The 13,289-nt window shown below is 43.9% G+C and overlaps 1 protein-coding gene across 1 annotated transcript; it reads left to right on the top strand.

The window, feature by feature from the left end:
- The first annotated feature begins 5,833 nt into the window (after positions 1 to 5,833).
- Positions 5,834 to 12,647, top strand: GPR35 (G protein-coupled receptor 35). The gene is made up of 2 exons (XM_073358803.2): positions 5,834 to 5,978; positions 11,575 to 12,647. Exon 2 carries the CDS (start codon positions 11,613 to 11,615, stop codon positions 12,555 to 12,557), a length of 945 nt encoding a protein of 314 aa, XP_073214904.1. The 5' UTR covers positions 5,834 to 5,978; positions 11,575 to 11,612; the 3' UTR covers positions 12,558 to 12,647.
- The last annotated feature ends 642 nt before the right edge of the window (positions 12,648 to 13,289 follow it).

Raw genomic sequence — 13,289 nt, 5'->3', positions numbered from 1 at the left:
CGTGCATTGTTGGGGACTCAAAACAGATAATTGCACCATTGAGCATGGATCCAGGTGTGAAGCTGGGGGAGCTGTAGGATTTAGCTGGCCAGCTTTGAAAATAGGACTCCTTGGCATATTTCAGTGACCCTGAAGCAGTGAGTTTACCCTTCCCAAACACATCTCTTTCCATAACTGTCTTTGCTGTATTTATATGGCCCAATCTTTCTGTAATTTTCATTTAAATTTTTGGTGGAGGGAATTTAACATGAGAAATGTATTGGATCAAAATCAATGATTCTCTGGCTTATCCTGTGCCCTTTGCTCTGTTACAGCAGCCCAAAGATGCCAGAAATTGGCTAGGACTTGTGATTTCCCGAGCATGGTGAATACCCAACATGTGTACAGCCGTCTTAGGGTTCTGATACTACCCACCTGCAGTTCTCATCTTTTAGGACATATTGGGGGTGCAGAACAAAATGGAGGGGGTGGAGCTGGAACACACTGTGTCTGGCAGTCTCCACCTGACAGAGGGTTGTAGCCAATGGGAATAGATCAGAGCAGCCTGGGGGAATCTCTATTTTCAAAAGTGGTGCCCTAAACTGCTCTAATCTATATGGGCAGCAAGTCTGGTGTAGAACTGGCTCTGGATCAAGGACTCACAATCAGCTCCCTTGCTCCATGCCCCCACACAGCAGAAATTGGCATAGCAGAGAATCCGCCCTCAGACATCTATCGTGAGAAATATTATCTTGTTTTAATCTCAATTTTTCAGTCCCCTGAGAGCAGGTTATCAACTGGAAAGATTTTAGCACTCGTTTCCTTTCTGTTGCCACGTGTATAGGCATAAGATCAATTCTAAAGATCTAATTTTAAACGGACTCAGTTCTTCATGAAGTTTGATATTTGTACTTTTAATATATATCACTGCCTAATTTGCTCATGTTCTTTACATGAGGTGCTAGAATACAAGATGATATTATTCGCCAAATAGCACATTAGTCAAGGAATGTGAACTGATGAGTGTTATCTGACTGGCTATCGAGTTAGGTGAAAATGAAAAGCAAGTGAATTGTAAAATTTATTTCATAAATAACACATTATTCATCAACTACATGATTGACGAACAGTATCCAGCTGCTCTTGTCCTTACGATGGACCTGGTCCAACTCACATTCAAGTCAGTGCCATTTTTTCCATTGACTTCAAGGGATGCTAGATCTGAAGCGCTAGAATCTTTGGCCTCAGGACAACTTCCACTGGGTTTGTGAGGTGGCAGCTGAGCTGTAATGTGGCCATTGTTCACTATTTTTGTCTTCACTTCTTATAAACCTGTTACTGGGAGCATTCAGTCTCTCTCAGTGACTCAGATTTGCTGGGGGGGCAGGCAGCGAGAGAAGGGTATGTAGCCATTCATTTTTTAATTGTTCCTTGTCAGTGGTGCTAACTGCATTTAGCAGCTGTTATACAGCACTAAACCCTGCTATAGTTGAAACTGGTTACAGTTTGGGGGAGGAAGGAGGAGCCATTTATACATGACGTGGTGACAGATGTTGTCACTTCCTGAATTATTACTGGAATTGGGTTTTGATTTTCTGCATGTTAACTAAGCCATAAAGATGTTCACCTGCCCCTTTTCTGCACTGTAGACTTCTGCTGCATTGGAAACTAGTAGTGCCTTCTGTAAGCATGTAATGTTAGCTGCATTTTCTCCATCCCTGCCAAACAGTTACACACCACTGAATTTCATTGACTGAAAATGGTGGGGCCCAATCCTGAACACGAAAACATCTTTAATTCATCATAGTTAGGAAGGAGAACCACACACATGTCAAGGAAAGTGTAACGTTTATTAAAAGTACTAGATGAAGCACGAAATTTAAATATTTTTATAAAGAAAGGTCAACCAAAAACCTTTAAAAACTGAAAGGAATGCAACTGGGAACACTGGCCAAATGTTGCTGTCTCTTTGCCCTCCTCCTGACAGTGCATGTGATGGGGGGAAAATCACTCTTGGGGAAAGCTGGGTATGTCTTCTGCAAGGGGTTTGGGAGGGTGGGCACTTGGGGGGCCTCCAGGACTCTCAGAGACTCGTCAGGCCCCTCCTTGGAAGCTCAGTGGAGTCCTCCTGCAAGGGATTTTGGATGCCAGTGGAGGGGTGAGGTCCCGAGGGCCCTGTTCTCCTTCCAGTCACTCGGGGGGCAGGTGGAGTCCTTGAAAGAGGATCTTTTAGTTCAGTAGCACTCTAGGCAGCAGCTAGAGGGGGGGTGGCATTTCATGGGCAGGTTCAGTGGCCTCAGCAGCAGGTAGACCCTGAACTCATTCGGCCACCAGTTCAATGAGCCTCTCCATTACAGAATGCTCCTGTTCCCTGTGGCTTTCCTCCTGCTCCAGGAACTGGTTTATCTTCCTGCTGAAGAGCCCAATCTTCCAGTACCCAGAGAAATTCAAACTGCTTCTCATTTCTCCTGTCCATCCCTATAAGCAGCTCTTCCAGGTCCTTCTCCATCTGCCTCTACCATCTCCGGGTTGCTGCTCCTGTCTACCTGGTGGCATGGTTCCCCTCTCAGGTGCCAAAGGTCCTGCCAACTCTAAGAGAAGGGTAACATTATTTTTTTGCCTTTGGAAGAACCCAAGAAATCTCCCCAGATAACATAACTTTGCTGTTGTTGGCCACAATATTGATACTTTTCAGCATTCCAGGAATGTAACTGTTCGAATATCCTTGGTTCTCAGATAACATGAGTAAGGAGCAGAGGCTACTAATGGTAAGAAAAATGTACTAATGTGTTTAAAAATTTTAAATGTTCATTGCGGGGAAGGGTGGCACTTCCTTAGAGGGGCTATGTTACCAGGCCTTTTATGCTATTGGACAGTCCACCAGGAGACTGAGATGTTGCAATTCTTAATTTGTAGGTGATTTGCCATCCAGTGGAATTCACAGAGCCAAGTTAACTGGTAGGCCCTGGGATGTGGGAGACCTATTTTTGAAATCCTTGTTCAGCCTGATTTGGAGAAGGGGCTTGGGTCTCCTGTATCCTTGGTGAGTACTATACCAGAAGGCTCTACAGTCAGTCTCTTTGCCTCAATGAATATTTCATCATTCCTACAAAGTGGAACAGCTTCAACAGGAGAGACTGAGAGATCAACCCCAGAATATCCTACAGCCCAGTGGTGAGGGCACACACATGAGACCTGCATTCAAATCCCTGGTGTAAGGTAGGCAGAGTGGGGATTTGAACCTCCCACATCTGAAATTAGGTGCTCTAACCCCTGGATATTGTGTTTTCTGAGGAACAAATATGCTGTCCCACTCCAAAAATTCCTGCTCTGGTCTTCCTTGGCTGTCATTTGTGCAGGTTAGACATGTTCAGACCCTGCAGGTGAGATAGGTGGGCAAACGTGTAGTTGAAGAATCCCACTGAGGCTTAGGCATGAGCTATGGCACCAAACAGCTCAGTGTCATCAAGGTTTAAGCAGTTTGGTGCAAGCCTACCATCGGAAACCTCGGTGCCTAGGAGACTTTACTGGTAGAAATTCAGGCGCCAAGGGAATTTAGGCTTCCAGGGTTAGGTCTTAGCTGAGCAGGAGTTTTGAGGATCTCAACAGCACCTAAAGTGGCAATTAAGATGCCTACGGCCCTTGATGAATACAGCACTGAGTCTGCTTTAAAAAAAAAAATCAATGCATTTGAAGACTTTGTTTAATTGATGCTAGATACAGGGTAGGATTTTCAAACACCCATAAGTGAATCAGGAGCATAAATCCAATTGAAAAGTGTGTCTTTCTTTCTTTCACTATTTATTGAGGAAGTTTTAACAGGTTTACAAATCCTTACCATGTAAATATCAGAAACAAAGCAATCATTACAAGTTAGTTTTTGTTTAAAGAGAGATTATACGGGAATATGGTCTGCAGATCTTCCTATTTAACAAAGATGTATTGATGCTCACTCTATAATGTGGTAACACCCATGTTGGTTTTTAATGATTTTATTAAATTGAGTCAATCTTTGTATGCACATATTTAACAGACCAGGTATGGCTATCAAATGTTAATAATAATAAAAATGAACAGGTGTGCTGTATTTGCTTGTTTTGCGGGTGAATGTGCAGTAAAAGCTGTGCTATCCAGCCTTATACCAACAGGAAAGCTCTATAAATCAGCATTGCTAATCTTCATAGAAAGTCTGGTTAATAGTCTGATTGGTGCAGGGCCGGCAGACTCCCTACCTGGCTCTGTGCGGCTCCCCAGAAGCAGTGACATGTCCCTGCTGTCCCTAGGTAGAGGAACAGCCACGAGGAGTTCAGAGTGTGGGAAGAGGTGTGGCGCTGGGGGTTGGGGTGTGGGATGGGGTGTGGGGCATGGGCTCTGGGAGGGAGTTTGGGTGCGGGATGGGGCACGGGACAGGTTTCGGGGTGCTGGGTTCAGGGGGCGCTCACCTCGGGCAGCTCCCTGCAAGTGGCAACCTGTCCAGGGTGCTCCTAGGCGGCAGAGGCGCAGCAGGCAGCTCTGCGCGCTGCTTCCACCCACAGGCACCGCCCCCACGGTTCCCACTGGCCGCAGTTCCCGGCCAATTGAAGCTGCAGAGCCAGCACCCGGGGCAAGGCAGGGGCAGCGCACAGAGTCGCTTGCAGCGCCTTGGCCTAGGAGCAGCAGGGACAGGTCACTACTTGTGGGGAGCCGCCCGAGGTGAGCACCCCTGGATCCGGCATCTCAAAACCCCTCCCGTGCCCCTGCCCTGAGCCTCATCCCACACCCAAACTTCCTCCCATAGCCCACTCCCCACGCCCCTTCCTGTGCCCCAAAGCCCAGCCCTGCACCCCCCCTTCACCCAAACTCCCTCCCTCTTAGTTAAATGAAATTTGTCACTTACTGGCACCCCCCATTCCCCCAACTTGCTGGATAAAAATGTTTTTACTGTACTTTGAGTATTGAATAAAAGGTAACCAAATATCTAAGTATCCCTCTATTTTTCTGTCTACTATTTGTCATAGACAGATTATTTAGTCTGCAGAAGAGAAGAATGAGGGTGGGATTTGATAGCTGCTTTCAACTACCTGAAAGGGTGTTCCAATGAGGATGGGGGAGGGATAGCTCAGTGGTTTGAGCATTGGCCTACTAAACCCAGGGTTGTGAGTTCAATCCTTGAGGGGGCCATTTAGGGATCTGGGGCAAAAATTGGGGATTGGTCCTGCTTTGAGCAGGGGGTTGGACTAGATGACCTCCTGAAGTCTCTTCCAACCCTGATATTCTATGATGGATCTAGACCGTTCTCAGTGGTACCAGATGACAGAACAAGGAGTAATGATGTCAAGTTGCAGTGGGAGAGGTTTAGGTTGGATATTAGGAAAAACTTTTTCACTAGGAGGGTGGTGAACCACTGGAATGGGTTACCTAGGGAGGTGGTGGAATCTCCTTCCTTAGAGGTTTTTAAGGTCAGGCTTGACAAAGCTCTGGCTGGGATGATTTAGTTGGGGATTGGTCTGCCTTTGAGCTAGGAGTTGGACTAGATGACCTCCTAAGGTCCCTTCCAATCCTGACATTCTATGATATTTTCCAAAATGTGTAAATACGTTAATTCTTCTCTAACCACAACTTCCCATATTGTTTTAAACCATGATTGGCCTCTTTTTCTAAAAAACACTGGGGTGCTTTTGAAAACCCCATCCATCCACTGCTTCCTTGTCCAATAAGTCAAGTTGAATCATAAGAGGAATTACTGCTAAGCCATCAGCAGAGGCCACTCTACAAAGATGAACAGGAAGATGCAAATTCAATTCTTGAGGAAGATGCAATGCTCTTAGAAATACTGAGCAAGCCAATGAGGCTTTCTCACTCCAGAGAGGACAGAGCCATTAAGCAACCATGAGATTTTTTTTGGTGCTCTGAGTACCAGGTGATGTCAGCTGGAACAAAGTCTGAGTCTATTAATTGGTGTGTTGAAGCTTTTATTGTGGAGTGAAGTGATAATTGTTTTGTGGAAGCTAAGCCAACAGGTAACTTTTCATTCATTCATGATTATTTTTACTTTGTTTTCATTTTTGCACTGCAGTTTATTTCCTTGCTTCTCATTACTGTCAGGAACTAGATATATGGCAGGGTACATACAATTTGTTTTTAAGAGGTTTGTGTAATCAGTGTAATAAACAGGCAGCAATCAACTAACTCTTTGAATTATATTACACTGGTCAGACATCTCGGGAGTTTTGACTTAATGTACTTTGTTTCTTCCTGTAATTTTATTCTGTGTGCTTTTAGTCTCAAGTGTCTTCCAGGTGTGATGACTGGGAGAATATCACACACAATTTACAGTCAGTATTCAATAGTACAGCTGGTTGGGGATTTTCTGACAAAATGTGTTTTGAAACGGAAATTTTCATTTTTTTTAAATTCTACATTACTTTACATTTCAAAATTTTAGTTAATTTGTACATAACAAAAAAAGGTTAACCAATTTTTAAAAGGTCAAAATTGAAACAAAATGGTAAAAAAATTCAAAATCTCAAAGGAAAACCATTTTCCACCTGGTTTCTCTCAATAGCATTTTTAGCTGAATAGGCTTCAGCCATGTTTGCTCCCCTTTTATGTTTGCTTACCTGGACTATTCCAGCAATCCAGTTTTCCTAGCAGAAAGTAAAACAATGAAATATTCATGAAGTATAAATTTTACCTTCACTTTCTGAGCATGCAGACCATAACCTGACTGCAAGATTTACACTTATACAATGAGGGAGCAAAGCAATAGTATGTGACCAATAACACCACTGCAACATACTTCAGATTTGGAATTTCATTTTTTTAATAGCAACCAAGAAAGGAAAAAGAATTAATGAATCATGTGTCTGATAATATTGAATAATGAATACAGCTGGAGAACATGTCAGGCTGCTGGTGGACATTTTATGAACAAAATAAGGAAGTGACATTTGTTGCTGAAATTATTCATTAAGAATGAGTCACTCAATTATAATCCTGCTGGTGTTAAATCAGCTTGTTTCAGGTCAAACTGCAATTTTATTCTGAAAATAACTTCATCTGGAAGAGAGGATTTGGGGCTATGAATAATAATTTTGTCAAAAGTGCGCAGCATGGCTCTTTGAACATCACTCAGACCTGCTGTGCTGTTACTTAGATTGTCAAATGCCTGAGCCTTTTACAATGATGCACTCATGGTCAGTCTGTAAACGCTCCATAAACTGCTCCCCAGGTGAACCTGGTATATAGTGTCTAACCTCCCATAGCTCTAGTCAGGTATAAGATTGTCTCCTGCTTTGACTAGGATTTCTCTTTTGACAAATCATACTCCAAAACCCTGGTGAGATATAAAGACCATCTCAAATTATCAGACTTTTGCAGCAACTCAAACTCAAGCAGCTCTTGAAATGTTGATGGTCATTGGAGACGGTCTTTCTATTTACAAATGAAATGTGCTTATCTACAGGCTGACCAGGTGTGAAAAACAGAATGTTTGTCTCATGGGGCAGGGCTCTATTAGTGGAGGTTAGGGAGGTATGAACAGAAGGTATTGGGCTGCATGGAAGAGGAGGGAGCCACCAGAAGGTGAAAAATTGCTGCCCATTTCTCAGTGATATTTTCTATGCTTTTGTCTTCTATTTTTCTTTCTTCTCTCCCCTCCCACTTGCCACTGTCTGTCCCTTTTCCCTCCCTGTCTCTTCTCCTCATAGATCCCCTCACACTCACTCTATGTGGCAGGTTTGCTCTTTCCGTCTGTCACATCCACCTTCAGAGCCAAATCCTTGACCCCCATTCCAGCCCTCTTGTGCTGCCCACAGCGGAGAAATTTTCAGCCACCATAGCATCTATATGTAGTGAGGCTGGTTTTATGTTCAGTTTGGCTATGTTAACCTTGCGGTGGCATGTTTATTTTAGGTCCCTTGTCATCATAGTGTCATGAGAATCAGTAAAGCCCTAAATACTCTGATGAGAAACAGGTTGTCTTCTGTGCAGTAATAACCATTATCCCTTCTGCCTCAAACTCACTTCCCTTTCTCCAGCTGGTCCAAACTCCATTTAAAGTTACAGCCTATTTATCATAGCACCTAGAAGCCTCTAGTTATGGGCGAGGGCCCTACTGTGCCTCTTTGACAGGCTCCTTTCTTTGGAGCCTGCTGCATCCTCAGGCTTTGTAGGAGGACAATAGGTGTTCCACCCTGATCATCTGCCTCACCAGCTGCAGGACCTTGCCCAGTATATTGAATGGGAGTAACGCCAGAGCAATGGGAAACTGCTGTCCCCTAGGGCACGGACTGGTCCTACTAAAAAATATCTGACAGCTGCTGTCCCAGTTCATGTCTGGCATTGTACGTTGTCCTGGCCAGACTCTGAGGCAAGCTACCACCCAGGAGGGTGGTATCTAGTACAGATAAATCTGTCTTCTCTTGGACTGCTTACCCTCCAATGTCAGCATAGCAGTTATGCCTGTTAGACCCCTCCAGACCTTCAGCATTTAGCCCAGCCCCAGAGCCTCACAGGAAGTGTTGGCTTCACTAATAGCCACTTGTTAAAGAGGAAATTAGCAGGGTTGAGGCCTGTCATGTTTGCACTAAATGACCTATTCTGAAGCCACTCAGAGTATGTCTACACAGCAAAGAAAAATCCGCATCTGGCCCATGGCAGCCAACTCAGGCTCGCAGGGCTTGGACTGTGGAGCTGTTTCATTGCTATGTAGACTTCCAGGCTGGAGCCCAGGTGCTCGGACTTTGAAGGGTGTGTTTTTCTTTGCAGTGTAAACATACCCTTGCTGCCTTCCTCTTCACTGCAATGACTCCAGCGGGGGTAGGGGGGGGGCCTCAGATACTCTGCTTCAACAGTAAAGTCACTTTTTGTGAAATTTGAGGGAACCATGTCACATGTACTGACTTCCTCCCCTCAACATTCATTACTTGTTAATTTGCAATGGGTCTAGTATTATTTAATGTATATCAGTGAGGTTCTACTGCATTATGTGAGTGCAGATCTATAGTAAACATCATGATGTTATCAGACAAATAGCTGTAAAAACACTTGCTTTGCATGATAAGGTAAGCTTTAGGGCAGTGGTTCTCAAACTAGGGCCACTGCTTGTTCAGGAAAAGTCCCTGGTGGGCTGGGCTGCTTTGTTTACCTGCAGCATCCGCAGATTCGGCTGATCGTGGCTCCCACTTGCCACGGTTTGCCGCTCCAGGCCGATGGGGGCTGCAGGAAGTGGCGCGGGCTGAGGGTTGTGCTGGCCACCCTTCCTGCAGCCCCCATTGGCCTGGAGCGGCAAACCGCGGCCATTGGGAGCCGCGATCAGCCGAACCTGTGGATACAGCAGGTAAACAAACCAGCCCGGCCCGCCAGGGGCTTTCCCTGAACAAGCAGCGGCCCTAGTTTGAGAACCACTGCTTTTGGGGACCTCCTCCAGAAAAGCACAAAAGCAAAATTTCAATGAAAGAGAGGGACCATATGCAAAATTCAGAATAGAGTCCTGCCAATATCCAAGATAGTAGGAGCAGGATTGATTGATTTAAATCAGTGATTTAGATCACTGATTTTAAACATGATTTAAAGTCAGCAAACAGAAAACCTTGATTTAAATAATCAATTTTTAATCTTGTTTTGCATTTGTACTGAGTTACTCTCCCAAAGAAAGCTTGAGTCTCATTGTTGATATAATTTGGTACTTTGTTTTGCTAAACAGGCGAAAACACTATAATTATACACATTTATTTAAGCATAGTTTAGCATAATTCTGAGTTTTATTGTTACATTCTTTTATGTTTTAAAATGGTGAATGATTCATTTCTTATTGACGAGATGATCAACTTTTTATTTGTGATTTGTGTCACGCTACATTTGGAAGCAAATTGGAAACCAATTAAAATAGCAGAAAAACAGCATTTTAAAATTTGTTTTTACTAGTTACATAAAACTACTTTGTGTGCTGGAGCAATAAGAAAATATTTTTTTGCCCAAACATGTTTTGCATTTAAAACTCACTGATTTATTAAACAAAAGAAGAATTATCTGCAGTCAGTGAATTTTGAATGGATTGTTTTTGGTCACCACATGCTTCAAGGTTTCAGAATTAGTAGATCTCATCCTCTCATGCCTCATTTTTATTGATAGGTTAGAGGAGGAAAACAAGCTTTCCTGCTTTTTTCAACTCCCAATCACTTTCTCAATTTTGAATGAACTAGGCAATGAACTGAACTAGTTGATTAAACTGAAACAAAGAAAATTATTCTCTCGGAACCTGCAGAAGAGGCTGTTACTGTCCAAAGCTGATTTAGCATTTCAACATACCCAGGTCCAGGGGCTTAATCCACCAATTCATGCTTTCATTTTCTTTAAAACTTCAGCAGCAAACATGTGCTACTTGAATCTTTTTTTTATTTAATTTAAATTTACTATGGTATAGTACAGGGGTGGGCAAACTACGGCCTGTGGGCCAGATCCGGCCCACCAGCTGTTTTAATCTGGCCCTCGAACTCCCACGGGGGAGCAGGGTCTGGTGCTTGCCCAGCTCTGGTGCTCCAGCCGGGAGCAGGGTTGGGGGCCGCTCTGCGTGGCTCCCAGAAGCAGCAGCATTGCCCCTCTCTGGCTCCTATGAGTAGGGGCAGCCAGGGCACTCCGCTCTGCACTCTGGCCCCACCCCAAGCACCGCCCCCGCAACTCCCATTGGCCGGGAACTCCGGCCAATGGGAACTGCAGGGGCAGTGCCTGCGGACAGGGCAGTGTGCAGCAAAGCCGCCTGGCCATGCATCCACGTAGGAGCTGGAGAGGGGACATGTGGCTGCTTCCAGGAGCCGCTTGAGGTAAGCACTGCCCAGAGCCTACACCCCTAAGCCTCCCCTCGTGCCCCAACCCCCCTTCCCCAGCCGTGATCTTCCTCCCGCCCTACAAACCCCTCCATCCCAGCCCGGAGCACCCTCCTGCACCCCAAACCTCTCATCCCCAGCCCCACCCCAGAGCCTGCACCCTCAGCCGGAGCCCTCACCCACACCCACACACCACCCTCTCCACCCCAGCCCGGAGTCCCCTCCCTCAATCTGAACTCTTCATTTCTGACCCCACCCCAGAGCCCACACCCCTATCCAGAGTTCTCACCCCATCCCACACCCCTACACGAATTTTGTGAGCATTCATGGCCCGCCATACAATTTCTATACCCAGATGTGGCCCTTGGGCCAAAAAGTTTGCCCACCCCGGTATAGTATAAAATTATACTAAATTTAAAATAAAAAATATACTAATTTAAATTTACTATACTATGGTATAAAATTACACTAAATGTAGGCCTTGGCATAGGTTCTCATAAATTTAAATTTAATTTTAATAGGTTTATTTTTTAAAATAAAAACATATAACTTAAACTTTAAAGTATTTTTTTAAAAATCCAACTTTTTTAATCATTGATTTTTATGCACTCTGATTCAGTCATGGGGCTGTTGAGGGACCAGAGGAATGTAGGGAGGCCATTGCTGCCCTATTGGGAGGGGAAATCTTATAGGGAATGTTTATCAGACAATTTGGCAAGAGGGTGCAGTGGGTCAAATAAGAGATGAGCTTTCGTTTTTAATGAAAAGAATCGTGTTTGTTATATTTCAGGTCTTTGAAACCTCGTTCTATAGCAGAGGTGCATCGTAATGACAAACTCAACAAACTGCAACAACAGTCTAAAATTGAGTTACAATGTTCAGCTCGTTCAAGTCATTATTTATGCCACAATTTTCCCTTTTGGAGCCATATTTAATGTCCTTGCCTTGTGGGTGTTCTGCTGGAAACTGAAAAAATGGACAGAAACCAGGGTGTACATGATCAACTTGGTCATTGCAGACTGTTCTGTAGTCTGCACCTTGCCTTTCACAATTTACTTCCTCTGGAATGATTGGCATCGTGACACGCTGTGCTTAACTATACAGTCTATATATTTAATAAATATGTCCATGAGCATCTACATTATCACTGTCATCTCAGTCGACCGATACATTGCCATAAAGTTTCCTCTGAAGGCAAAGAGTTTAAGGTCACCATGGAAGGCTGCTCTTATCTGTGGGCTTCTTTGGGTATCAACGATAACTGGTCTGATCGTAAAACAAAGGAGAAATGAACGTTTGTGCTTTCAAAAGCTTTCCACAAAACCATCAACCGGTTTTCTATATCTCTTCATCTTCATTTTTTTAATTCCACTAATAATAGTGTGCTTTTGTTCCATGCACATCATCAGGAGTCTTAAAAAAAAGATTATCTCCAATTCACACAAAAATAAGCTAATCGAGAAAGCTATCTATATTGTTTCTGCAAATATGATTGTATTTATAGTGTGCTTTTTACCTGTCCAAATTGGGATGCTTGCTAGGTTTGTGATGGAAAAAAATTTAGTTAACTGTCTTGCAATCCAGAAGATTAGAACTTTTATTACTGTTTCCACATGTATAGCAAATTCTAACTGCTGCATGGATGCCATTTGCTACTATTTTGTGGCCAAGGAATTTCAAGAAGCTTCTTTCTTTCATAAGCCCAAATCTCATCACTCTGAGACAAAGCAAACCCCCACCTCTCAGTTGAGGACATTCGAAATGCTGGTATAAAAATATTGCAACACCAAAGCCAGAAGTAATAAGAGAAGCAATGGGCTTATCAAGCGTGGAATATTCATAGCTGTGTTTAATCTATGAAAATAAAATCACCACATACCATGCTGTTGTTAATTTTAACATGGTTTCCTGTATATACACAGCATTAAACAAGTAACTGCTGTGACTGTACTGTAGTGCAAACATTGATGCATGAACTTTTCCAGCTTGACATCTTCTATTTGCTATCTTTCTGTCATGAATATAAATGAAAAGAATTCAGCTTCCTTCTGTCAATTTAATTTAACAGGATTGCATTAAATTGAGAGACGAATACAGATACATTTTCTTTTGTTGAAGTTTTGAGAGAAATTCAGAGATCATTAATGCTATAGATATGGGAGAAAGGAGTATTAGCAAGCATTATATAACCTCACCCGCAGCTGGAACCTGCACCCCTTCCTGCACCCCTGCCCCAGCCCTGATCCCCCTCTGAACCCCTCGGTCCCAGCCCAGAGCACCCTCCTACACCCCAAACTCTCCAGCCCCCAACATAGGAAAGAGATGTGGTGTCCACCCCACACAGGACTGGAAGGGGCTAGGTGGCCAGGTAGCGCTATTAGCTCCACAGGCTGCACCTGGAGGGAGTGCCAGGGAGCAGGGAATTAATTGCAAGGAGGTTCAGCTATGCAGGAATAGACGGGGCCTATAAAGCTAGGAAGCTGGAAACATACAAGGGTTGCTGCT

Source organism: Lepidochelys kempii, chromosome 9 (genome assembly GCF_965140285.1).
Source record: "Lepidochelys kempii isolate rLepKem1 chromosome 9, rLepKem1.hap1, whole genome shotgun sequence".
NCBI lineage: Eukaryota > Metazoa > Chordata > Testudines > Cheloniidae > Lepidochelys > Lepidochelys kempii.
The sequence above is the reverse complement of the archived record's forward strand: the minus strand, read 5'-3'. Positions and strand labels throughout refer to the sequence as shown.